We start from the raw sequence: 26400 nt of genomic DNA on the forward strand, positions 1-26400 counted from the left end.
TACCTCAGCACAGGCTCAGCCTTGCTTACTGTGGGCTCGGCGTGGAGGGCTTGCAACCCCAGTAGACTCACAGCACTTGAGCGATAGGAAACCTGAAATCTCAACTTGATTAAATCGAAACTAGAACTCCTGAACTTCCTAGATCCTTAACACCGATGAGGCCGCGAGTATCTCCACTGCCACGGAGCGTCTACCTGCCATTAGGAGATTTATCGCTTCATGTGAATCGCTTAAAGAGGTAAGACACGGGAAGTTATAGTCATGAATAAATCCCTGCAAGTGTCAGAATCCCCACAAGTCTCCGGTGCTTCCTCTAACAGTCCGTGCCTATTGTGCGTTGTCGATCTTTAATGTTCATATAAGAAGAGGTAATTGCCGTCGGGGGATCGCAAGACCCTATAAAGCCTAGAGCTGCATGTACACCAATTCCAAACTCCCCTTCTTTTAGTCTCCCTGTGGACATCGTTGTTACTCAGTCCCTATGCCTAAGCAAGACGATTTTTATCTTCACCCTTTCGGTTGGGAAAATGATCCAGAGGAGGAGCGTTTCAAAGTCTCAACCCTCGACTATTTGACCGCTTGTACCTACAACAACTATGCCCTCTTCTTTCGAGTGGATGATACGGACAAACCTCGAGTTGCCGATGTGCTGAAGACCGGTCTTGAGCGTACGCTGAGCCAAATTCGACATATCTGCGGTACCATCGAGAAAGACCCCTCCGGCGGCCATTCGTTTGTCAAGAAGAAAGACAGCACTGTACTCTTCGTGGTTCAATGGTTGGATTGTCCAGAAGACATCGATGTCTACCCATCCTTTGATGAGATTGCCGAGGGCAATTTCTGTACTTCGGTACTAGGTGATCTCAACCGCTGGAGTGTTCCTCCGATGACATACGGCGAGAAACCAGAGGCTCACCCTGACAGTAGCCCCGTGATTGCGGCCTATAAAGCCAATTTCATTCGGGGTGGGCTGGTATTCATCATGCACCATCACCACTACTCCAATGATGTTATGGGATGGGCCGGGCTAGTCCACCAGCTAGCAGAAAACTGCTACGCGAGTGTCAACGAGACACCTTTCCCCCCCCCTGGGACCCTGCCTGTCTAGATCTATCACGTTTCACAAAGCCCGCTTTGCCTGAAGATTCCATGATCGATGGCCCACCTCCGCCTGAGCGTCACCCTGACCATATCACATCCGAAATGCTGCTCTTCCACCTACCCAAGAGCAAAGCAGCGGAGCTAAAGACCCTCGCGACACCGACAGATGGGTCCTGGATCTCCACATACGACGCGTTCTCCGCCTTCATATGGCGCACCATCTCCCGACTTCGAGCCCCTACTTTCAAGCCAGATCTATCCGCCCCCTTATTCTGGATGGAAGCCATTGATATGCGGCGACGAATGCACAGCCCCAAGGTACCGGCACGGATCCAGGGTAACGTAGTGACTGGAGCTAGATCGTATGCTGCCCCAGTCACGGCACCTACAGCAGCGGAGGTCATTTCCGAGTGGTCGCTATCAGAGATAGCTTCTTATATCCGCCAGCTGACCAACAGCATGACACAGGAGGCCCTAGATGAAATCCTAGATGTAGTAGCCACAGTGCGTGACAAGACAGCGCTGAACATTCGCATTGACTCCTATCCGCCCATGACGCTTCTCTTAACAGATCATCGCGACGCCAATCTTACAGGCACTGATTTTGGTTTTGCAAAACCCTTTGCGTATCGGCATCTCATCGACCGATTGACTCCGGGCGTCACTATCATCTATCCGTCGCGAGACCTGTCTCCTGAATCAGATGAAGGCCCTGAGTTTTCGATCTCTTATGAGACCAGTCTGAAGCAGGCTCTGATTGAGGATCCAGAGTGGACCAAGTACTTTGAATACCGTGGTGTCGATGCCATCGATGCGCAAGATCACTAGTGGTGTAGTCACTACGAACGGGGCAATTTCTCGGGGTTTTCATATCCCCCAAAGCTGGCTATTGGGAAAAATTTGCACCTATGAAGGCTTATAACGTGAATTGGATATGTGTCATAAGCTAGTGATTGATACAATTGGCATAGTAGGAGAGAGAATAAGAGGTAGAAGTAGAACAAAAATGAGGTCGTAAAATCATATCGCGTTACTGTGCCACATACTCTGTGATATATAAAAAGGGCAAGAAAACAAATCCCAACACAGCATGATACAACACAATGCCAACAAGGGACAGTCAAATCAGACTAAGTCACACCGCACAACGCAATAACGACGTTGAAGTAACACAGGTACGCAATCCCGAATCTCTTGTCTGAGCATCGATCATTCCAAGGCAGCTAGGACAGAATGTTTATGAAAAGATGCGCACTCGGTCTCTAGGGGCTTTCTTCCGGACGAGGAACATCCTGTCCTTATTGCGGTCATTCACTCTTAGTTCGGTCATCGAGTGAGAATGTTCCGCGAGGATCTTGTTCTCGCGTAAACGTCGGGTGTGGGCAAACAGCTCTTCTTGGGTGTCCACGGTGATCCATTTTTTGATAATGATGTAGTTGGGATCGTACTGTATAAAATTGGAATCTGTTAGTCACTGACCAGGGATATCTTCCAGGCTGTTGTAGTTCTTACCTCATCCCAGTCCCAAGGCAGATTGTATGCCATCAAGGTTTCTGGCAGCAAATGCTTGTGATGCACCTGGCACGCTGTCAGTTAAAATCCAAGGATACAAAGTCCTCAAAGAGAGTAGACATACCTTGATCCATGTCACCTTGAGCTCTTCCTTCTTCTCCTCTTTCTTCTCCTCCTTCTTCTTCTCTTCCTTCTTCTCTTCCTTCTTCTCCTCTTTCTTCTTCTCATCCTTCTTCTCCTCCTTCTTCTTCTTGTGAATGATAGCATCAATCTCCTCCTCGGTATAACCGATGCTGCGAAGATGCTCGCGGAACTCCCTTGCTTTCCGCATCGCCTCTTCTGCCATTCTCTGCTTCATTCGCTCTTGCTCTTGCTTCCACTCCTCAACAGCAGCCGCCTTCATAGCCTGTTCCTTCTTCCTCTTCTCCTCAGCCTCTCTTTCCTTCCGCATATCTTCGTCTCGAATCTGCTGTCTAATCTTCTCTAACGCCTCCTCTTCCTCTTTCACTCGGGCAAGTTCTTTCCACTTCTCCTCTCGCACGAGCTTAGCTCTCTCCTCTTGCTCTTCTGTGACTCTGGCCAGCTCCTTCCATTTCTCCTCTCGCACAAGCATCTCTCTCTGGCTCTTTTCATCTTGCTGGCGTGCGATTTCCTTCCATCTCTCCTCTCGCATAAGCGTCTCTCTCTGGCTCAATTCATCTTGCTTGCGTGCGATGTCTTTCAGTCTCTCCTCCTGGAGCTTATGCTCAACCTCTTTTTCTTCTTCAGCAGCCCTCTTATCTGCCGCAAGTTTCCTGAGCTGATACCGCTCCTCGGCCTTGCGTTCCTCTTCTTCAGACTGATGCTTGCGCTCATACCGCTGCAGTCTGCGCAACCGCTCAGCAAGCTCCTCCTCATAGAGCTCGGCCTCCTCTCTCATCCACCGTGACTCATGTGGATCATGTCGATCCAAGATAACCTGCTTCTCGACAACCTGTTTCTCGACAGCCTGTTTCTCGACAGCCTGTTTCTGCTCATGGTTATGGCGGTCGCGAGCCCTCGTCTTCTCACGAGTCTTCTGCAGCTCCCGCTCCAGCCGCTCGATCTCCATCTGGTGTTTCCAGATATCCATATCCTGTCGGATATTGGTGTGCTCCAGCAGATGCTGGCCCATGACGAGTTCCTGGTCACGGCCGAAGGGGGAGTGGTCACGCGAGACACTGCTGGCGGCCCGCTGGCGGCGGGCCGGGACAGGCAATGTGTCGGGTATATCCTCGAAGTGGTTGTGTCTGTGGTCGTGTTGCTCGGTGAGATTATGGCTCACTTTTCGGGTAGAGGGCTTGTTCTCCGAGCGGTTCTCCGATCGCTGGCCTTGTTCGTTGAAGATCATCACTGCTGGCGCGGGTGGCTCACGCTCGCGGCGTCGGCTGCCAGTTGAGGCCGACCGGTGGATGCGGTTCTGCACGGGCTCTAGGAACACTCTTGGTTCCGGGCGGCGGTGCCGCGAGACGGAGCGCTGGTGGATATGGGTCCGGTGGCCTGCTCGGCGGAGGGAGACATCGGTCTCAGAGAACTCGGAGTCGTCCGAGTCGAAGCCACCGTCAAACATTGCGTGGGCAGGCATGTTGGCGGGGTTGCGAAAAGGAATATGCGGGGCGTGAATGATAGATTGGGGCCCTGATAGAGGGGGGCCTGAGCGGGGCTTATTGTATCAGCTGCGGATGGCAGATGATAGGATGTGAACAAGAGAGAGGAAAAGAGAAGAAAGATAAGCTGAACAGAGAAAAAGAAGGCTAGATCCGTATTCGAGAAGTGTGCGCTTAGATCGTAAGCCAAAGCGGGGGAAGGGGCTGGAAAGAAAGAAGAAGGAAAAGAGGGCAGCCATGGAGTACCTTTTTATTTATTCAGCTGAGGCGTCATGGGCGTCATTCCTTTTGACTAGCACTGTATTTCAGCCTCATGGCGCATACTCGTCTTTGACCTCGATCCGATGGGATTTCCTTTGACCTGATAGTGTTATATCCTATTCCACTGATACTGGTTATACTGATTCCTATCTTTCCTCTCGATTACCTCTACTCCGTATAACTCCCGAGGTTCCCTCTTACCTTGATCCCAGGCTCGTAATACGCAGCATCATCAGGGCCCACTTCAAGTCCAATTCCGAAATTAATCTTCACGTCCTTAACAACTAGGCCCTTGACAACTGGACATGCGAGCACTAGATCATCTAGACCGTATTTCAGGCCTTGAGAGCTGCATAGACCCCCAAACACGAAAACATGTTCCTATTACATGCTACTTAAAAATAGTCCCAAGCGAGAACCCTTCGCACCGACTTTCTATAAGATTCCGAAAGCACCCATTGAATCTTGAAGGCGGTTATTGAAACTCTCAGTATATAGCGAGGTCCGATCTAGCGCTCAGTCTGTGGTTAACTTAGGGCGCGCGTCTTGGAAGGGCATTTGGTTGGACTTGGAACTTGGGTCTGAACTCATTTAGGCGCTGTTTCTCCTGAGGCTGCCCTGTTCCATCCCGATGTGCTGTTAAAAAAAGGATACTGTTGGCAATGATAGGATCGGGCAGCAATGTTTCATGTTTGATGTACCGAGTATACGGAGTATACAGGGCACAGGTGTACAAGTATCCGTTGCGACCCACGGTAGCGGGGCTTTGCTTAACCATGGGAGGGGTACGGAGTAATCTGGGCGTACATCTCAGTCCGGTCCGCCTTATCACGTGGGGATATCACTTCCTGACCAAGTATTAGCTACATGTCCTTTGAAGAAATACTCTATTCCGAGCCATTCGAGCCTGTGGGAATTGCAGTTGCAGTCACAGATCTTCAAGTGTGGGCGTGTGGGCGCAGAGCAATTCTCAGCCTGTACCAACAAGACAGTAATCACGTCACTTGGACTAGATTCATGATGGCAGATGATCAAGGAACTCCTAGTGATTGTCCATCGCGACATGCACACCTGTGCAGGAACTGAGGTGGCCGGCTCCATCAGAGGTAGCACCCGTCTTTAATACGAAATAGTTGTCCATGAAGATGGAACGGGCGAGAGCTTTGGATCGCTCGGCATCGCCGGTGGATGTGTCAGACGCTTGGTCGGACCCAGTCAGCTTATCTAGCTCAATGTGATATGTTCTGGGGATATGTGACTGGGCTTGCATATTACTAGGCACAATTTTCTCCGACTATGAGTGGTCTATTCCAGTCATAACGCAGATGGATTCACGAATCTCAAGGGAACCTTCCCATTCTTCCTTATGCGAGCTATTCAATTTCGGTGGTTTATGAGGGTATGAGGCCATATTAAAGATCGATATACTGCGCGATATTAAAGCAATAGCTCTGCCTATGAACCAGCCAGCCTGACTGCGATAGACATTAGAGGAAGGAAGTTACGATGTTCCTTAGTACTCCGTATTGCCGGTGTTGCCGTATTGCAAGGAAGAATATCGAACTAGGAATTCGCCATGAGAAGTGTTCAATTAAGGCTGCTTTGAGTGAGGCCTATTTCATAGAAAGTACTCGCCTAGTTTTACCATATCAAAAGCAGTGGAAAGTTGACCACCAAAGCGGAAACCTTCCAAGAGCTAGAACGCGATCCCATCGAATGCGAGACTTAACTATAGACCATCGGACGTTGCCTTGAGATCACCCATGGCACCTGACTTCCGCAGCTGACTGTCTACCAATCTTCTCTCTACATCACATCGGTAATCATCTGATACACCATGCTAGAGAAGAGGGTTATGACATTCACAGATCGAGATCTGCACCTTATCAGATACATACATGTAGTGATATGAGCAGGTCCATGATAACTGGTAGATCTCATTAAATGCACATGAACTGACTTCATACTGAATGAATACTTTTTATAAACCGCATCACCAACAAAGTCCGCCACGACAAAATCCATTGAATACCTTTCGACTCATTATAGTTGCCGCAGAGCTCTAATCCAGTAACAATCTGGATCCAATCCATGGCACACTCAAGATAAGCTTTAGGCTTATTCCAACCTCGGGTTTGACAAATGTAGACATCGCGTGCCCAGCTCCCCCGTACACTCGAACGAGCTTAGTCGAACAAAGGCATCAAAAGAAGTGGCTGTACAAAGTACTTTGTCCCTCTGCGGCCCTAAGCCGGGGCAACCCTGTCATTTCGATAATAACGACAAGGATCTCTTTCCCCCCGATCCAACGGAGATATTGATCACTCATTCTCCCACAAATCATGTGCATCGTCAGTCCCCAATTCCAAGAAATCCTAGTCATGTTGTGCAAGGCTATACGTCATTGTTAATATGCACAGTGGGGAAGGCGGGCGTTGATGGAGCCCGGGCACGGAGATGACGCCAATGGCGTTGGTCTGGTGGTACATGATACATAGACCTTGGAACTGACAACAGTTTTTTACCGGTGGAAAATGTTTTCTGATTTTGATATTTATGCTTATCATATCCTGGACGCACTGTGTCTGCTTTTGGACTGATGCAGGTTTTGAACTGTAGTTTGGGTTAGGCCACCCTTGGCATATCAGCCCTATCAGATTGGGATTTTGGTGAACCACGAACATCTCTGAGGGTTTTGGGACTCTGTAGGTTAGTTTCATAGTAATGATCATGGCTAGAATGAAGTGCATTTAACCATGCTTCGCATCTGGTAACCCTTGCGTCTTTTTTAGTGACAGCTGCAGCGTGATGAGCTAGTATCGGCCCCACTATGGTTCTTTGAGATGCAACTACGGAGTATGATGAACAGAGTCGAGGGGTTGAATCTGAGAACCAAGACTATCTTTTACAATGGTTTTATTGCCCTACAACAGTAAAGATTCATATATACCTGAAATTAGACATCAACATCAGTGGGGAAATCACAGAACATGGAGACTTATTATGCAAAGAGGCTATTATGACATGCGTTTCTCTCGCTAGATTCATTCAACAAAGGTATTTCTGCAAACAATAACTCTGGGTATCCAAGTCACCAGCCCGCACCCCAAGTATGTATAGTCGCCAGAACGCGACCAGACCAGCCGGACATAGGACGGCGAATCAATTCGTACGCTCCCTGCATCTCCAAGGCGCGATGTATCATGAGCACTCGTCAATCTCGAGGCAATGGTATCTTCAATTCACCAGATCGTTTCTCGGCCTGTGTTACAGGTCCACGCAGAAGGAAAACAGATAGAGCAACACCAGCTCATTCTATTCCTCCCCATTAAGATTCACATTCACTAGAATCGCCGAATCCTTGATGTAAACATACCACAGTCAAGGAGATCCGCCTCATAGGCGCGCATCACGTTCGCGTTTTTTTTCTTCTCAACTCATGGTTCCACTTGAACTAGTTCACGCCCGTCCACCCGACTTAAGAATCTGCTCGAGATTCTCCCGACTTTTTTGGTTTGTCGTCTCGTGGTATTGCAGCTTCTTCTCGAGGTTCGAGATCTCGGCGGTGGCCTCGCTGTTCTCGCGCGTGAGGCGCTTGTTGACTGTGTCGATGGGAACGTTGACGAACCTGAAACAGGGGTATGAATCAGTCTCAGTTTCACAAAAAAAAAGGTTACTGCTGTAAAGTTTCTCCGACTGTCTCACTCGTCCGGAATCGCAAATCCGAAAACAGGGAAGCGGAAATCAAAAGAGGAAAAACATAAAAGACAGGAAAGGGAAAGGCAAGGGTGCTTACATCTTTCCGACGGTCTCATAGACATTCGTCTTAGCGGGCAAGTCAGACAACTCCTTCGATGTAAGCTGAAGCATGCGGATATCGCGCTGCTTGGCCGTCATGTGAGCTTTGGTGATACTGATCTGCTGCTGCGAGGCAATCGCGCGGGCCTCAATCTCTTGGAGGAGCTGCAGAATAGAAATTATTAGTATTTACATATACAAAACACGACCATACAGCTTTTGAATTCATGATATCTCCAAGCAGGTACCAGGGACAAGAGACTGAGTGAGACCGGATTGACAAGGTACACCGTTTTGTCTTGCTATCTCCTTGCGGTATCCGGCTAAAGACATTGGAATATTGAAATCAAGACATACCTTTTGGAGAGCTTCGTTGGGGATCGACATCTTGGCTGTGTATGTTGTTTTCGGAGCTTGGGTGTTGAGGGGTAGGAGGGGTGCGGAGGACGGGCGGGGTTGGAATTGTTTTGCTGATTCCGGAGAGGTGGATCAATGTTTAGGCGGGAAGAATGAGGATCGACCGGAATTTTATTTATTGAAACTGTCTCGCACCGATGTCTCTGTGCAATGTCTTGATCAAGACAGTCAGTTGGCGGCGAGACCTTCGGGGTGAGGGCGGTCGGTGATATTAGGCGGTGAACGAATATTGCCCAGATTAGGGCTACGGGGATACGAGAGGTATACGAGACATGCATCAAGTCCGAGAGAAGGGCAATAAGACTGTGTTTGATGAAAGTCAGGGGGATTTACAACACATTGATTGTTTACTAGACGCTCTGGATCCATTTGTCTGGGTGTATCTAGCAATGTCAGACAGAAACTTGGCTTCAGCCACTCATAATGTACGGTCTCTATACGGAGTAGTTCATTCTAACTTAGGGGTGTTCCCAGCTACTAATGTCAGGAAATGTAATTATAAACAAGTTTTTCTAGTGAGAGTTTCAAGGAATCTCTGTAATCTTGTTCTAGGGTCATAAAATTGAATCATCAGAGCTTTTTAGGTCTACCTAATACAAGGTGCTATCAAGCCGGGGAGCTTGTGCCAAGTAGAGAACCCCTCTACGAGGATCTGCATGTCCATCCATATATTCCGTCCTGATTATCAGAGATTAACGGATATGACCGGCAAACTAAGCTAGGCAGTGCCCGAAAACACGGGGAAGCAGATGGTTATCCAACCCATCAGAGCTTTCGAGCATACAACATGTGGAGACCAAGTCGGAGTCGGGCAACTAGCGGTGTGATAGAATGTGATAGAATGTGATAGAAACGGACTAGAATATCAGATGATGTGACGCCATGAGATCTAAGATCGTCCGGGGATATCTTTACCTTTTACAGGACGGGACAGGAAAAGGGATAAACAGATCCGTGCACTGCAACGACACTAATCAGGCCAGGGTAAGGGAGAGCGGTAATTATCATTTTATGTAATAGTTTAACAGCATGTGAGAGAAAGATTGGAGTGGATTTTCGAATTGGTTTGAAATCAATGCGCATTAGAAAAAAAAGATCGCAATCCGCCCATCATTGTCCAGCGTGAAAATGTCAGAAATCTAAAGACCCTAAGCGTCGAGCAAAGTTCCAGATTGGTCTGGAAACTAAACGAAAGTACAGACAGATACCCAGGAAAGCGATAGGATACTAAGAAAAGTGAAAAAAGAATAGAACCAAAGAGATCGTTTCCGGACGCCTTACGCCCCAAGCCCAAACACAGTTTCCCACTGAGCTTTTGTTTTGGAAAGCTTATCGACATGGCCAGCTCTTGTTAAAATATTTTCAACCAGGAGTATACCAGCAAGAATATGGCCAGCCCTTTTTTTTTCAATCGCCTGGCCATCTTGCTGAAAGCTCTTTAGATGGACAGGGGTATTGTTGGTCCCATAATGACGCTTAGTAGTTGTTGTTTATGGTGTCTGGGGTGCACCACGCATCGAACTCGCTCGGAGTGGCCTCAGCAATGTTGTTCTCGGGACGAGACATGTCCCATTGATCCCGAATCTCAAGGTTCTGCATGCTCGGGAGGTAGGCAGAGGTCATGTTGGAATGAGGGTAGGCAATGGTGTTAGAAGACATCGGAGGACCCGAAGACACTGCGAAATATCCACCGTGGGTCTCATCGCCCCATGTAGAATATGACCCAGGAGTAGAAGAATAGGAGGAACCGGTCATGGCAGCGACTCCAGTAGACTCGCCACTGTTGCTAAGAAGCCGGGGATCCATGTCGTGCATGGGCATACCGTGCGATGTGTGACCGAGTTGCGGCTGCAGCAGCTCGTGGTGGGCAGCGCCAGGGAGACCAGCGAGAGAGGAACCATATCCCATGTCCTGGTGGGTAGGGCTAACGGGGCGGAAGGATACGTCTTCGGTGTAGGAGTTCTGGAGGGAGCTGGGCTGTACCCCTGGGACGCCACTTGGGTGGCTCGTATTTTGCCAGGACGAGTGAATATACCCGGGTGTCATAGAGTCAGGTCCACCGAATGGTGAGGAATCGCGGCTGCTACCGTAGAAAGTCTCCTCGAAGCTTTGGGATCGAGAATGAGCAAAGGATTGCATGGGGCCTATGCCTGAGATATTTGACCCGTAATCACTTTCCATGTCAGAGAAATTGCCTTCCTCTGGGAGATGTGCTGGAAGAACGGAAGGTGAGCTACTGTCTCGTCGGCTGGAGCCCGTATTCTTGTTGGGCGAGAACTTGTAGTCTGGATGTGTGCGAGCATGGTTATCACGTTCGATCTTTGCCAGATCTTCGTACTTTCTGCGAATGTCGGCGGGCTCCAACTTCCAACCCTGGCCTGCGATCTTTGAAACGATCTGGTGGTTATTTGCCCCCACTAGTCTCTTGGTACGTTCGGCATAGGCAGACCGATAAAGCATGAAGGAGTTCATGGGCCGAGAGATCTTCCCATTCTTCTTGCGGACCTCATCCCGTCGCTCAACAGTCGATCGAGCCACCCAGGCGTCCATGTCCTTGATTGGGGTTGTGTGGAATGATTCTGTGAGTTGGCTGATTGGGCCATCAAGCTTGAAACCCGAATCGGAGAGTATTCTCCGGTTACGGCTCTGTCGCCGTTTGACTGCCGTGGCTGCTTTGCCGTTCCTTTGTGGAGACCGTGATTGCGAAGGCGAAGAAGACAACATGCTAGGGGAGCCCATAGAGATGAGGGCCTCATCACATGTTGAAGGAGGTGTGGTAACCTGAGAGCTAGAGCTAGATGCCGCCATCATCTGATTCCGCATATCCAGGTCAGTCTCGCACATGATGGCATTGCAACACAGGGATTCTCCTCACCGATTGAGTTGGCATGTTATGACTATAGACTGGGGCGTAAAAGGGAGGAGAGCCATAGTGCTGAGGGACAGGTTAGAACCATTGTCAGGCAGAAGTGGGAAGAGAGGAGACTCGCCATGGCTTGGGGCTGGTTGCCACTGTGGATTTCCTGGGGAGACATCTTGGAGTACACAGGCTGGTAAATTCCAGGGTCTTCAAAGGACTCTTCAGGCAAAGGATGTCCGTCTGGGGTGTGGGGAGGCGAAGCGGGAATCGATCTTGTCACCAAGGTCATTGTTGCAGTCTTTTAGGGCCTTGTAGACACCAAGATATGCTGATTACAAGCAAGAAAGCAGAATAAAAGAACAGAGGATTCCAGAAAGAGGAAAGAAGTGGAAGAGATGTAGAATAAAGATATTCTGCTGTCCTACCCAGCTGTCTTGTCCCCTGAAAGAGGTCTCACACACACGGATGCAAGACGAGACAAACACTGCAACAATCCAATTGGACGTTACTAAGTGGGAACGTATATGAAGATCAAGTGGATCCGGATAGATTAAAGGATAGACAAAAGAGCCAAAGACTTGAAGATTGAAGATGGGGCGGGTCTGAACTAAATAGAATCGAAGTAGAGGGGGAGAGTTGCAAACAGAGAGGCTGAAACTGACTCAAGAAGAAGGCCTGGAATACAATACGCATGGCGTGGATCTATTTCTCGTTGGTTTTATTTGGTTTTTTTTAAATTGTTTTTAGCATATTATTCTATTTTCGATTTATTTAATTCCGATATTTCATATTATTATTTTACTCTGGATTTTCCCTTTATGTCTCCCCTCTACTCTAAATCCGGTGGAGGCGTTCGTGCAGTGCCCTCTTTGTCTTGGTCAGATCAAGTCTCTGCCATTGGCCTGAGAGGTCTATTTTCTGATTGGATTTCCCTTCAGGGCCCATATCAGACCCCATCTAGCAGATCTGTTGCACCTTTCATGAAGTATTTCAAACATCTTTGTGCCAAATTTGGACGAGACGCAAATAGCCCGTAAAAGAAGAAGGTTCGGAAGATTGACAGTGCACTGAACACTGAGGAAATCCACATGGGCCTCAGCGGGGACTCCCAGCAGGGACTTCTAACAGGGACTCCTAGCAGGGACTTCTGGCAGATCATTGCGACTATGGGCCTGTAGGAACTTTCCAACGTCCGATACCCGGGGATGTAGTAGACCGGATTCCAATGGCAGATGGAAAGGGGAGAACCAGGTCCAGGGTAAGAACCCCAAATGTCAAATGGAGAACCATAGTGTGATCTTAGCTTGCTTACAGATTGGGGTTTAATTAATCTAATTTGGTTTTTTTCAATCAAATGTTTTGGGAATTCCGCTATATCTCGGCACTTTGTCCCCCCCCCCCAAAAAAGCAATCATGGAGAGGCATGCAGATGATGCAGGTATCCTGATGGATACTAGCTTAGAGAGAAATGGGAAGGGAACGCATGAACTCCTGTAGCTTATTGCTGTCAAGCGCGGTACACGCTCTATACTCCGTACTGGACGGTGAGCTAGATGCACTGAGTGGGGTACTGCTAAGCCTGCAAGACATGCTAACGGCCATACTAACGAGGGCCTGGGCAGGCACAATACTCTCGATGTACCGTGTGACATGAATCATGACACCAGTAATCTTAACTCCTCGCTAGTCGATCGACTAAGTCGTCTCTTCCGCTCACAGCCTTTCTCCACGGAGCACGGAGTATCGAGATAGACAGACATCCTCCTCTCCCCGCAGTTCCATTGCTCACGAGATGAACCCTTTGCCCCCTCGCCCCCAGATATTGAATTCAAGTTCAGATAGCGCAGATCCTGAACCATGGATTGCCACACAGAAAGCGGCAAGAGTCTGTATCGGAAGTGGTCGCTGATTCGTGATTCTGGAGATCCGGGGAGTCGGGGACTCGGGGAGAGTTCTTTCTTCCCTTGTTGCTAAATTCATTAGTCAATGGGGATTGCGAACGGGGACATCTTGAGGGTTCGGGGAGACACTGGTCCCGTTCAATCTAGTGGAGTCCCTCCTGATCGGCGGTAAACCTGACATCGGTTGAAGCCGATACGATACCCAGGGGGGTCGAGCTAAGGCCAAGGCGCCACCTGGGTGCTGATTGGGTCAAAAGGGACTGGGTGAGGTATCCGCCCCAAACGCCAACTGCGAAGGGAGCAACTAAGTCTTGGCGCTGGATGTGCGTGACCTGCCGTGCCCTCATTTCGATTTGCGGTGGATCTGCCCGGCTTGTCTCCTTTCGCAGAAAATGGATTGCGTTTGGGTTCAACTTTGGGATTCGCACGGCAATGCCCGATCTCCTTTTTCAGCAATCCATAGTCCGTACCCAGGTACTCCGTAGCCCGTACTCAGTATTGCCTGTTGGATGTCGGGCTCGCCGTTCACACCGGTGAGCGTCAAATGCGTCTCCCAACGCCACAGCAAAAAGAAATTCATGAATTCATTGAAGTTTACATTTCCGGAGAATCTCCCCGGCCAATATCCCCAGTTCTCCTTTGCTAGTATAATCTAGATAGCGGGATCGCGCTTGCCCGGGGACGTATCTCCCAATCAAGCCTAGTCCACACGACCGGTGGACAGGCATTGCTTTGATGGAAAGCGTTGTCAGCCCCCAAGATAGATCAATGGTTATTACTCTATCAAATGCTCCCAAGTCTTTGGATGTGGCTGTTTCCAGAAATCGGTGAGGGATCAACAGAGCCCTGCAGTCCTGGCTGGAAAGGAATTACGGTTCCTCATGAGCACCTGGGATCTGGATGCAGGAACCGGCCAACCATGTTTTCCCCTGTCTCTTGTCTAATTGAAGTAATATCCATGCATGTTTTATTTCTTTGTTGGAAATCTGCAAGCCGTCCCACGCCCGGGCGCTGGAAAAAATCAACTAGAGGTATGCAGGATGTCAATCAATTTCTAGAATGGTTGACGGCGTACGGAGTACAGGTGCCATGTGCCATGTGCTATCCACGAGGTGTCAGAGCGCCGAAACCTAACCGGTACACTGCATTTCCATGCGGTTGACCCTCTCTCTCTCTCAAAGGAAAGCGAGAAGTCGATTCAAGCCTGCGCTTTGAGCTTATCTTTGCTTTTTCTCTTGGGTTATTTCCTATATGGTTTTGACAGCACCCTGTAAGCATCTTATTCGCCCTGGTCTATATGCCGGGGTATTATGGGGCTAAGCGAGAACACATTACCCGTGTATATTCAATTACGAGATTGGTCAAAGGAATGGCAACGGAGTGCGATGTACGGCGTACGGAATAGTTGCTTCCCGCCGACTCGGCGGAGTGAGATTGATTGATTTCTGTGGAGTACCTAGATAGCTTGTGTTGGTTGGACATTTTATGCCCCATCCACAAATCTGATCGGCATTCCAAATACCTCGCTCCTCACCCTGTCCCAGGGACCTTCCAGTTGGTACATTAGCCTGATATCCGGCCCCTTGGCTTGGATCAAGGTGCATGAACCCCAATTCTGAATTGTCAGGATCAAAAATGAGAAACCAACAGAGCCAAATCTGCCGTCTCGGCGGAGTCATCGGAACGTACTGTCATAGCCTCGAGATTCGGGAGACGCAATTCCGAAGACCGCGCTCAAGAATGGCCAATCGCTGGTGTCAAATCAGAGTGCTCAGACCCTCCGAGGCATCACTGCGACTGGTTGCCAGCTCATGAACTCTTCTCTAAAAAGTGGGAACCAGATTGACAGCCAGGATCAGCGCACTCGAGCCCCCGTTGCCTTCCTTCTAGAAGGTCGATTGCTCGCCAAAACAGGGTAAGCTTCCTCGCTAAGAGTCTGTTGGCTGCAGTGTCGTCTGCTGACTCGGCCGCTTTTGGATGCCGCAGAATGCTCAGATCTCCACCGTCTCAATGCGAAACCATTTCGTTTCATGACGGGCTTCTCTTTCGCCTCCTGATCGCCTCTTCGGGTGTTTCAAGTGTTTCTAAAGATATCCTCGTTTCAAGTCGTTCTTATTATACTCATTGTTGATACTATTTTCATATCTGACAAGCAAGAGCGAGAAAGAGAACCGTGGAGCAAAAAAGGGCTAGTGATATGATCAGCAACATGGGGAAATGGGGTCCACATTTGATAATGAGAACTGACATAAAAGACGGGCTACTGGATTGGGTGGAGTAGACATTTTCATTGCTCACATGCTTATTCGAGACCATGTCCCCGATAATCAGATACCCTGAACCCTGTCTACGGAGTAGCGCAGTCCACATATCTTGTAGTCCTACGCCTCGGCAGGGGTGCTGGGTGGGACGGCTGAGAGTGCCGGAATTAGATCTTCGTCTTGCTATATTGACTCAAGCGGTGGGACGAGAAAGGAAAGAGGGATCAAATCTATCCTAGGAATATACGGTATTGAATTCAAGAGTAGCTGTTTTGGAACATTGCTACGGCCGCCATCGAGCGCCATGGGAGCACCATCTATTCAACGGGTTTATCTAACCCAATTGCAAGTGCATCCGGCCGACACCCGAGTCCACGATCTCCTTGCGGTCAGGCCGCCTGTTGAGGGGCTGGGTGGAGAGAGGGAAAAAAATAAAATAAAACGAGGGCAAAAAGGAAGAAAGGGAAAAGGGATGGACCATAAATCTGGCGCAAACAGCGGATCGCCCGGGCGACATCATAGTGACGGCCTGCAAATAATGCGAACTCTATGGTATCAAAAGCCTAAGCCATGACAGATTGCATCCTGGGGAACAAGCGACGAGCATGGATAATTCAAGCCTGCGTTGCCAATTCCCAGACCGCCACGAGGAACTGCTGCGCAACAGCGGCTAGATTGAATTTCTCAGTAATATAGACAAGGGTCTGATGCGCTTGTGGCCAAAGAAGGGAATGAACAGCTTGCAATAACCTGCAGGCCCTCAGCTAGAAGACGAAGGTGTCCTCAACCAACACTGAATTGCCCTTGCTATTGGCTCGAAGGCGAGATCGTTGACGGGTTTACTGCCACATCGACGCACGGGCGACGGAGCTGTGCAAATGCAGGACTTAGGAGCGTGGATGGCTATGATGGGCTTGTTGTCTTTCGGGGAGAGCATCTGTTCATCTGCCGCATCTAACCTTTCGCAGTGGGTGTAGGGGAGTCATGTTATCATGTTCATCCCTACCCCGAATACCTGAGTCTTGTGTTCTCCCCCGCTCTCTCCCCCTCTTCCTCTTCCTCTTCCTCTTCCCTTTCCTCGTTTTTATTTTATTTCATTTGACTTTTTTCCCGTTTCTGGTAGGATTTGCAAAGTATTGGCTGGCGTTGATCGGATGGACGATTTAGGAAATAGACATCAAGCCCATCAGATGTGGAAAGCTGATCTGTGCAATTTAGTCATAACTCTAACGCCCGACGTTCCCGCCAGGTCCATGCTTCGGAGGCCGGGAAATGGGAGGTCCGAAGAGGGAGGCCTCCTGTGGTGGATATTCCCATGGACGAGCTCGTATACACTTATCTCGGGGGTAGATTCGCTTGGGATGGCCGATTGTGGGTATCATTTACCGTGTCATCTATCAGGACGTGAGCCACTAACGAACACAATAGCTTGGGGATGGTTCCGAGGTAGGATCCAGGCATTTCCCGTCTCTCGTCTCCGTCAGGACATACTTCTGAATGCTCGGTTTTGCCTAGAGTCAACTGGAACCCGACAACCTAGCCAAGTGGGACGAACGGGGACCGTCTATGGCACTCTAGGGCAAGGAAATTAGCAAACTCGAAATAGATCGGCTTGACACTCCTGAATCGTCAATAATCCAATATACTATCCCTAAAAGTACTTAGCTTCATCTGCCTTATCCTTGTCCGCATTGGCCGACAGTCACCTGTTCAGGGCTAATCCGGGGATCCTCGTAGCCCTATCATCTGGCTCAGCACAATGTACGGAAACACGGAGTACAATGTGTCGAGGTACTTCGTACTTCGTACATGATGTAGATCTGAACGGATACATTCACACAAACCAGAAGCGCTTTAGAGTTTGGGAGACATACGGAGCTGAGGTCCCCCATATCGTGGCTCCCAGCTATAGTACCGCATATTCCGTATGGAGAAGTAAAATGAGGCAAGGTACAATGTAAGGGCGAGATGGGGATCTGAGTTTCGCGACGGATGTGATGGTCCTTCCTTCCGTCACATCCAACGGCGCGCCCGAGGCATAGTATTGCTCCACTTGCGCGGATCTCAATGGCTGATGAGTGGACAAGTGGACGATAAGTGGACTACGGAGTATAGCCGTGATCTTTCGGCCGTCTCTGCTCCACCGACCTTGGTCTGTCCATTAGCACTCCTGATTTTGGACCGGCCAAACAAGAAGAAGCAAATACCACGCTAAGCGAGGCTCATAGCCAGTTTGGGATGAAATACGCAATTCTTCCCAGGATCTAGTCGAGATTCCAATGTGTCGGTATTCCAATCCCCCATTTTGCTAAACGAGTTGGGTTCACAATCTCGTTCTCAATTTAGTTCTCAATTTAGTTCTCATTTTAGTCGGGGGACTAATACTTCTCGGCCGGTAATGCAAGATGGGGTTTTAAAGCAGTGACCACTTCTTGGTATGGGATTTATGTACTCCGTACATATCTGTGCCTAGATTAGGAGTCGATCTTGACTCGAGATCAATATGAAAGTACGGAATACGGAGTATGCATGACAGGAGGGTTCAAAGGGAGATCTCCGAACACGAATGCAATTGTCTTTTTCTTTCTTACCGAACTACTCCGTATACCTTTGTGGTTTAGTGGGGGAAATAGTTTCACGTTTGAAACTAAAAAAAAAGTGAAATTGACAAATCATTGCTCGGTTCTATTATTTCCTGGCTCTTTCCTTCCCATTCCGGTCCCCATGCTCTATACTCCGTGGCCATAACATAGAACCTCATGAACCAAGCGTGCTACAGCTTCTGTACATGTGCCCATGGCTCTGGGAAATCGCCTGCTCTTACTCGAACAAGAAAAAGAAACGAGCCGAAATGACTGGCCAGACTCAAACGGGACCGCGGCGGCCGGCAGTCCGCACGAGTGGGCGGGCCAGATTCCGGATCTCCACTCTCCCTGTGTTCTCGCCAATTGCCCCATTTCCACCATTTTTGACAAGAAACAGATGAGCTGCATGAGTGGAGAAAGGGTAAACGCTCGGATCAGCATCCTGTCTGCCGTGTGAACCTAATTTCAAGTACTATAGGAGTCTCCGATCCTCGCGTATACGCAGTATCTGCCATAGCCGGGTGGCTCGTACGTGTGTGATATCTACTCCGTAGTAGATCCCCGAAAACTCTCAGATCTTTTTCCGGGAGCCTTTTTCCTGATTGGATCGTTGAGAGTCATTTTCCGGTTGGACTGGCTAATCATTGTCCTCCACTCCGTACTTTCCGATCTTCACTTTCCGCGGAGAAACCGTGGTTCTCTGCTGTTCAGAGGAAATGACATCTACATTTCTCATAGTTCGCCTCCCCGAGCTACTCCTATACTGTATATCGTGTACTCCCTTGTGAAAAACTGGTATATTATATATCGTTTTATGTCTCATTTTCCATTCTTTTTATTGGATATTACCCTCACAATTAATATCTCATTTATTAACCCTTCCACATCGCTATAAATACCCCTGTCATTCCTGGGAAGTATGACAGCACTATGACAGAATGATAGATCAACATGCGTAATATCGGGAGATATGGTGCTACTCTATACTCCATACTCCATACTCCCTACGGAGTACGCCGCATTCTCACCTACATTTCAAGGAACAAATTGCCGTCAGATAGGGGGCAAGATGCGCATGCAGCTAACGCCCTACAAGTTAGTGTGCGATCTACATCGATCGTCTCCAATTAGCACCAAGGCCCAGGCGCTTCTAAGTAAGTTGACTGCGCCGCATGCTGGACCCACCAGGCTAGGCTAGGTGCTGTACTTTTGGCACATTTGGGTGTTTTTGGTAGCGCCTCAGTATCGTGAACTTGCAATATTATGCCCATCGGGCATCTACCTAAATCCAACACATGTTGTCCACACTAATTTCGGGGTGGGAACGCGGCCAGAGGGACGGGACGATGTACTTTTGTTCTTTCTTTTTTTTCCCTTCTTCTTCTTTTTTATTTTTTTTATCTCTCCTTTTTTCTTCTGTCGTTCGCCATCACCCCTGATTTATTGTGGTCCTATCGTAATTGTGGGAAATGAAACAATTAATAAAGAACTGGGATAATATCATTACGGGACTGCACTAGAGAGAATGCGTTAAGATGCTGCGAGCCGCCTCGGTTTACATCGTGCATCGTGTTCATCGTAGGTACCGACGGAGTGCAGGGTTAGGCATGTATCGTGTAGGTATGTCAGCGCGCGTATGCTGTTCGGCTGGGCAGGACTGCGTTGGGCATTGCATTTGCAGCCAGGGGTATGTGTTGATCGACCTATCGGCCAATTCTAATTCGGACTGAGTGTGAGACTTTTGTGTTGACTACATTCGTTCTTCCGTGTATGTGGACAATATGATGCATATTGGGTTATTTTGTAGCACTAGGGGTAATACAAGAGGTGGTTGGATTATTCAGAACGGTTTACAAGATTGTAGAAGATCCGAAGGCTCCAGCATGGTGAATCCACGTCCTGATATGTTGTTCTACTTGTTCAGGAGGATCTTGCATCTATACATATACAATGCCCTCACCACGCCATATATATATCGCAGTAGATTTTCAAGCTTCTTACTTATCCCTCCATCGTCCGATTGGTTCTTCAGGATTGAAATCAAATAAGATTCTCTATTAAAATACACATGTCCAGGCTCACCAAAACACTGGTGTCCAGGACCAGACCGTCTGCAAACGCCGCTCGAGTTCCCATCCATCTTGATGCATTGTGAAACAGGAAAGAAATCAATAGCAGAGGGATTCAAACGCCAGCCTGACAAATTGCCAGGCATCTCAAAAGAGAAATGAAGGAAGATTCTTACAAGGCAAAGCCCTGACAGCGACCACCAAGGGAAAAACTCCTCGTTATCGAAACACGGTGGTCAATCTGCAATTGAAGAACTTTTAAAAAAACGAAGAACACGAGTGTCGGCCATGTCAAAAGGCTTGGATGTGCAGTTCTTGAACTTGAGATGTATGGTATGTCGTCTCCAGGGAAAATAACTCCGGATCATCTGGAAAACGATATCCGGAGAGATACCATTCGCGCCCACTTCCCTTGAGATGCAGAGGTTTAAAGAGACGTCAAAAAGCAGTTCGGCAGGGTAGGTCACATCTCCTTGAAATAGACCGTAGTGCGATTTCAAGATTCCGGATCCGGATATTGTATCCAAAGCATTACTCAGATGTTGGTAGATTTTTAAAAAATGTGTGAAAAGGAATGATACACAAAAAAAGAAGACAATCACGTGCTGTTCATGTCGCTAAGTTAGATCTTCATTGGTTCTGACCATTGCTCCCGCGGTAAGGGGAAGGAACAGGATCGGGATACTGTGAAACAGCCCCAGAACCCAAGGGAGGGATGCGATTGAGGGACGGTGATGACAAGGCATGCTGGCCATTGCTCTGATAGTGATGGGCCTGGTGCAGCATCGAGGCATTCTCCCTCTGGCGGCGTTCCTCTTGCTCAGGCGTCATGCATTTGACAGGTGGAGGGATCGGAGCATCTGGAGAGCTGCGACCCATGAGCTTCGGGCTTGGTTCCAATCTACGGATGGGTGGCAGCACAGGAGCGCCCGCCATGCCAGTTCCAGTAAGCGGACGAGGAGACTGTTTCGTTGGGCTGATCCCCGACATGACCATACCATGAGAACTTTGAGGGGGAGAGGAGTGGTTGCCATTAGGAGTCGAAGCTGAGAAAGATGGGTAGCGGCTAGACATCGACGGCGTGGCCGCATGGCCTGACTGTGGACGCGGAGTCTCGAAAGAACCCCATGGAGATGGTGCATGGGTTGAAGCAATAGGTGGGAAACCCGCAAGAGGGCCAACCTCGGGATTACCTTGCGTAGGTGACATTGATGGTTGGTTCTGAACTGGACTTTGAATAGATTGTGACGAGGAAGACCGTACAGATTGGAATGATCCAATGGGAGGAAGATGAGGAGCTTGTTGCATAGGCGGGAAAGAGTGCTGAGACGAAGAAGGCCGTGGTTGCTGCTCCATAGTAGCATGGAGCAAACCATTCATGCCCTTTGGCGGAGAAAACGGTGGACGAGGAGGGCTTGAAGATGGCAGGCGAGTATTATCTGCGGGATGGGCCCGGCGTTGGGGTGACGGAGGAGGGTAGAAGGTGCCATGGCTGATAGCGGGCGACTGGAGAGTAGGTTGTGTTCCTAAGGGTTCGTTTTGGATGTTGGACAGAGCGAAGTGTGATTTTTTCACAGGTGAGGGTGGAGCGTGATCCTCGTCATCCTCGAGTTTACGTTTCTTCGCGACCGGGGGAGCGGCAGAAGGAGACGCCGAAGCGCTGACCCGGAATTTAAGGGGTGGGAGTTTGGGCCGGTGAGAGTCTTCCTCTTTTTGCTTACAGTCCCGACAGACAAAGTGGAAATCATCCTTTTCGGCGGCTTCCTGTGAGATACCAAGACACTTGCTATGTTGCCAAACATTGCATTTTTCGCATGCGACACTGTGACTTCCATCATCCTGGGAAAATGTTAGACCAAGGTGACCTCGTACTCTCAAAATGACACTCACCAAGTTCTCACCATGCACCCCACAGCCAGAGCAATCGAAGATCCATTGATCTTCTTGGTTAAGCTCTGCCAAATTCTTTTGAGACTTCTCTAGGTCAGCCTTGAGGTTTCGAGCAGACACTCTGCTTTCACCCCTCTCGAGTCTTTCTTGTTCTTCCTCGATCCTTTCAAGTTCCGCTTCATGTAGCAGTCGCTTCTGTTCACGGTCTCTGATGCGTTGCTCCCGAGTCATCATACGCGACTGTCGATCCTGCTCAAGCTGTTGTTGTTTCGCCTGCTCCTTGCGAGCCTCGGCCAGGTCCATTTCGCGCTTTTGAGCAGCTTCAGCAGCATCTCGCTCATGCCGTTCCTTTTCTTCCTTGGCGGCGAGTCGACTGGACCTTTTAGCACCCGCGACCAGCTGCAGGCTCAAAAGCTCCTTCTCCCGCTTCTGGCGCTTGCGCTGCTGCGCCTCCTCTGCCTTCTCAAGAATGGGCAGAACATGGGTATTAATGTTATCGCGGAGAGATTTCTCGTCCGCATCTTTAGTCTTTTGAATGGTCTCCAAGAAAGCCTGATATTCCTCAAGTGTGACAGCTACACACTCCCACTTGAAAGGGTCCTCAGAAGTGGCTGCGACAGCGGTTGCATCATTGAGATCCTTGGTCTCCTCGTCGGATCCATCTTCCACAGCTGCTGTGGAGGTGCGCTTTGACGTTCTTGATGCTCGGGAGGATCGGCTCTTGCCCTTCTTCTTGGGACGCTGGGGAGAAGGAGGTAAGGGTGGGTCGGTGCGACGGTAAAGGCGATTGTCGTCTAGTACGTAGTATGTACGCCCCTCGCGATCCCAGCCAAACTCTTCGATGCGCTGGAAAAGGTCAGTATGCGGTAATCGACAACCAAGGCTCTAGAAAAGCTCGCTCACCCATTCCATCTGCTCTGTTTCTTTCTTTTCGGGCATCTTATCGCGAATGCGATCCGCATTCCAAAATGTCCATACTGTAAGTTGGTGGAGGACACGTATCTTAGTGAACACGTCGAAATGCAAGAACTTGTTTGGTTCTTCTTCGTGCCCAAAGGGGTTGGGAATTTTGGGCGCTTTCGCATTGTACTGGCGTCGGGTATACTCATCGAAATTGTCGAACCTGCCAACGCAGCACTGTCAGCGAAAACTGCCCAGAATAGTAACAGAACACGCGCTAGTATACGTACGTAAGACCGCGATGCGACGAAATCCACTTGAGGAGACACAATCCAATCTCCAACAGTTTATGGGAGGGTTCTGGCTTGAGGCATTCGACTTCCAGGTCCTAATGTGGGGGAAAGAGGACAGTATTAGTTTTGACCCAACTGATTGATATATGAAGTGATATTCTTCTATCAATGCGACACAAGGCGCGACGTTCGTTCATCTCAAACATGCCGATAGACATACCTCGATTCCAAAGTCCTCGTCGATCTTCATGACTTGGCCAAAGATGGCAATGTACTGCATGAGGCTTGCAAATGCCCAGTTGCTCCTGAGCTGGGAGAGCAAGCTAGGCTCCTCTGGGGCTTGTTGCTCGGTCATCGGGATGGCCTCCGAGCGGGTGCGCTTTCGCGATCCCATCGCGGCGGGACAACCGTTAAGGCCGGGGTTCCTAGGTGCTGGACAACAGTTCACTGGAGCGGGATTTGGACGGAGATGAGAGCCACAGAGTGGGTAACCCCTTAAACAAAAAATAGAGTGTGAAAAAAGAAAAAAAGGGCCTGGCAAATAAGTGGTTGAGTCTGGGCTTTTTTTTCGTGTCGTGAGGCAAGACGCTCAGTAAGGCGGCGCGTCAAGGGCGGTTCCACGTGACCCGAAGCGTTTGTGAAAATCCGATTGAATGAAGAAGTCGTTGGGAGCAAATTATTGGGAGAATACTGTCATTTTCGATGAACCCTGATTCCTACGTGAATAGAGACGTCGAACAATAAGATTCTGCAACGTTGGAAGATTGAATATTCATGAAAGGGCGACAAGTACATTCATGCTTTTGAAGGATAAGTCGCGTATACACAGGCAGAACAGAAGAAGAAAAGAAAACAAAAACAAAGTAGACGCCTGGATCTTTGGATATCTCTCGCTCAAAGGTCTATCTCACACAGAGCAGTTGGGGGTCGTCAAAGACGAGGAGAAAATGCACACAGACGACAGCGCCAACCAGTATTCGCGCCACGCGACAGGATACCTGTCGGAAAAGAAAATCAAGTATCAAAAAGAGAAGAGGCATATTTCCCACAAGCAGAATGCAAAAAAAAAGGAAGAAAAAGTAGAAAAGGGGGGAAAAAAGAGACAAGAATACATTAAACCTCCCCCACGCAGATCATTGAACCTTCAAGAAAACCCAATATAGATGCAGTAAAGAGAGAAACAACCAGGAATGAAGAAAAAGCAGAGGTGGACCCGATGCCCTCAATTGACGACATACCTCACGCGTTGGACCCATCCAATTCTGCAACCACAATTTTGCGCCTTGTGACCGTTAATCGCCAGAAGCCTTTCCCATGCATATCATAAGGTAAAATATTTCGGGAGAAAGAAACAGATGTTTTTCGTATGTTACATGGCAGTTGGAGCTCCATCCGAGACGGTGTCGGACAAGTTGATAAGGAGCTGAGCCAGGCAGCGCTTGGTGGCTGCATCGTCACGAAGGACGGAGGAGAATGTAGCGTCCCGGAGGGGTTCAGGGAGACATTGCCGTAAAGCCTCACGGGCTCGGCTGTTGTCACTGAGGCTGAATCTGTTGTCAGGAATGGCATAGGAGGAGAAAGTTGTAAAAAGGAACATACCGAAGGAAGCAGCGCACAACGTGCTTGAGAAGGCGGACAGTCTGTTGCTCCACCAACTGGGTGACCATGTTGCTCAGGACAGTGCCCACGGCGTAGAACCGTTCGTATGTCGCGCAGATATAGCCCAAGCCAATATCATCGAGAAGTATTTTCTGCACAATAAAGATAGCGACAGTTTTGCTCAGCTCCGATCCCGTTTCCATGATGCGAAGGCAGAGAGGGATGATCTCTGTGGTCAGGAGGAAGTTGATCACGTCAGACGAATCATTCTTCACCAACGCGCCGATAACGCCCAAGGACGTTAGTCGGAGATATTCGAAGGGACGGGACTTGGAGGTGGTGTTGAGAAAGGGGTAGAGGAAAAGAGGGATGTGAGCTGAGTGAGATAGGAAGAAAAACAATTAGCAACTGCTATCGCAGGAAAAGTGGAAGGTCTATTACTCACCGTTCAAGAAAAGAGTGCGGGTCTCATTGTGGGATGCGACGCATTGCAAAAGCGCCAGCGCATTGCAGACTCGATTTGACGCGGCAGCAGTCAGCTGAGATGGGTTCAAGAGCGGATATACCGAGATAATCTCTTGAAGAAGGGCAGTCATGACACCTGCACGTTTCCGACCGTTAGTTATTACAGACAGGGCTGAGCGCACGTTGAGAATGGAACCCATACCAAAAGAGTGCCAAATGACCAGGGCCAGTTCGGGGACTTGTTCCCGCTTTTTGCTCAGTTCCATCAAAGCAGCTTCTCTGCGAGCTGGATCCAACAGCTCGGCGACCCAGATGAAGACCTTGCGATTCTCTTCGCTGATTCCCCCGTCCATGACGGAGACCGAGTTTGACATGCCATCTCCACCCATGCCACCGGCGCCGCCGGCTCCCTGCGCGGGATTTCCAGCACCATTACCGCTCATGGCAATACGGCCATAGTGTTGTTGCTGTGCAGCAGCCGCAGCAGCTTGCACTTGGGCATGCTGTTGGGCGACTAGCGAAGCGTGCTGCTGCTGCGACTGGTGCGGATGCGGCTGACCCTGGTGGTGCTGCTGCTGTTGCTGGTGTTGCATCCACGAGGGATCAGCCTGAGGGTATTGATGCTGGTGGGAGAAGACGTGCTGGGTCTGCGCTTGAAGCATGATGGGTGATGAGTCGTTTCGGAGACTCGTAATACTCCGAAGGATCGGAATCTAGGCAACCGATACACGGGTACAATGGTGGCTGAGATAAGGTTGAAATAAGGTGAATAGCGTCAGGAGTTTAATCCCGAGACCGAAATCATTGATGACTGGAGACAAGTTGCAAGGAGGGTGGGTAGAATCAGAGGATAAGGGCAGAGT

The 26400-nt window shown here is 49.2% G+C and overlaps 8 protein-coding genes across 8 annotated transcripts; 2 read left to right on the forward strand and 6 right to left on the reverse strand.

Moving 5' to 3' along the window:
- Positions 1-481: 481 nt before the first annotated feature.
- Positions 482-1108, forward strand: N7457_007152 (Transferase; the record flags this gene model as incomplete). Its single annotated transcript, XM_057178195.1, has 1 exon — positions 482-1108. One exon carries the CDS (start codon positions 482-484, stop codon positions 1106-1108), a length of 627 nt encoding a protein of 208 aa, XP_057029939.1.
- A 41-nt stretch (positions 1109-1149) lies between these two features.
- N7457_007153 (Transferase) lies at positions 1150-1929 on the forward strand (the record flags this gene model as incomplete). Its single annotated transcript, XM_057178196.1, has 1 exon — positions 1150-1929. The coding sequence occupies one exon, from the start codon at positions 1150-1152 to the stop codon at positions 1927-1929; it is 780 nt and encodes a 259-aa protein (XP_057029940.1).
- Positions 1930-2338: 409 nt separating this feature from the next.
- N7457_007154 (uncharacterized protein) lies at positions 2339-4216 on the reverse strand (the record flags this gene model as incomplete). Its single annotated transcript, XM_057178197.1, has 3 exons — positions 2339-2548; positions 2614-2679; positions 2738-4216. The coding sequence occupies 3 exons, from the start codon at positions 4214-4216 to the stop codon at positions 2339-2341; spliced, it is 1755 nt and encodes a 584-aa protein (XP_057029941.1).
- Positions 4217-5541: 1325 nt separating this feature from the next.
- N7457_007155 (uncharacterized protein) lies at positions 5542-5769 on the reverse strand (the record flags this gene model as incomplete). The annotated part of the gene is made up of 1 exon (XM_057178198.1): positions 5542-5769. The coding sequence occupies one exon, from the start codon at positions 5767-5769 to the stop codon at positions 5542-5544; it is 228 nt and encodes a 75-aa protein (XP_057029942.1).
- A 2189-nt stretch (positions 5770-7958) lies between these two features.
- Positions 7959-8684, reverse strand: N7457_007156 (putative prefoldin subunit 1; the record flags this gene model as incomplete). Its single annotated transcript, XM_057178199.1, has 3 exons — positions 7959-8127; positions 8296-8462; positions 8655-8684. The coding sequence occupies 3 exons, from the start codon at positions 8682-8684 to the stop codon at positions 7959-7961; spliced, it is 366 nt and encodes a 121-aa protein (XP_057029943.1).
- A 1506-nt stretch (positions 8685-10190) lies between these two features.
- N7457_007157 (HMG-box domain-containing protein) lies at positions 10191-11863 on the reverse strand (the record flags this gene model as incomplete). Its single annotated transcript, XM_057178200.1, has 2 exons — positions 10191-11584; positions 11701-11863. 2 exons carry the CDS (start codon positions 11861-11863, stop codon positions 10191-10193), a joined length of 1557 nt encoding a protein of 518 aa, XP_057029944.1.
- A 9157-nt stretch (positions 11864-21020) lies between these two features.
- Positions 21021-23867, reverse strand: N7457_007158 (putative PHD finger domain protein; the record flags this gene model as incomplete). Its single annotated transcript, XM_057178201.1, has 5 exons — positions 21021-22229; positions 22281-23126; positions 23184-23403; positions 23471-23568; positions 23694-23867. 5 exons carry the CDS (start codon positions 23865-23867, stop codon positions 21021-21023), a joined length of 2547 nt encoding a protein of 848 aa, XP_057029945.1.
- Positions 23868-24842: 975 nt separating this feature from the next.
- N7457_007159 (Rcd1-like cell differentiation family protein) lies at positions 24843-26199 on the reverse strand (the record flags this gene model as incomplete). Its single annotated transcript, XM_057178202.1, has 3 exons — positions 24843-25017; positions 25073-25448; positions 25518-26199. The coding sequence occupies 3 exons, from the start codon at positions 26197-26199 to the stop codon at positions 24843-24845; spliced, it is 1233 nt and encodes a 410-aa protein (XP_057029946.1).
- Positions 26200-26400: the final 201 nt, after the last annotated feature.

The sequence above is a fragment of the Penicillium paradoxum genome (genome assembly GCF_028828445.1).
Source record: "Penicillium paradoxum strain IBT 22861 chromosome Unknown utg000006l_segment0_segment0, whole genome shotgun sequence".
Lineage (NCBI taxonomy): Eukaryota > Fungi > Ascomycota > Eurotiomycetes > Eurotiales > Aspergillaceae > Penicillium > Penicillium paradoxum.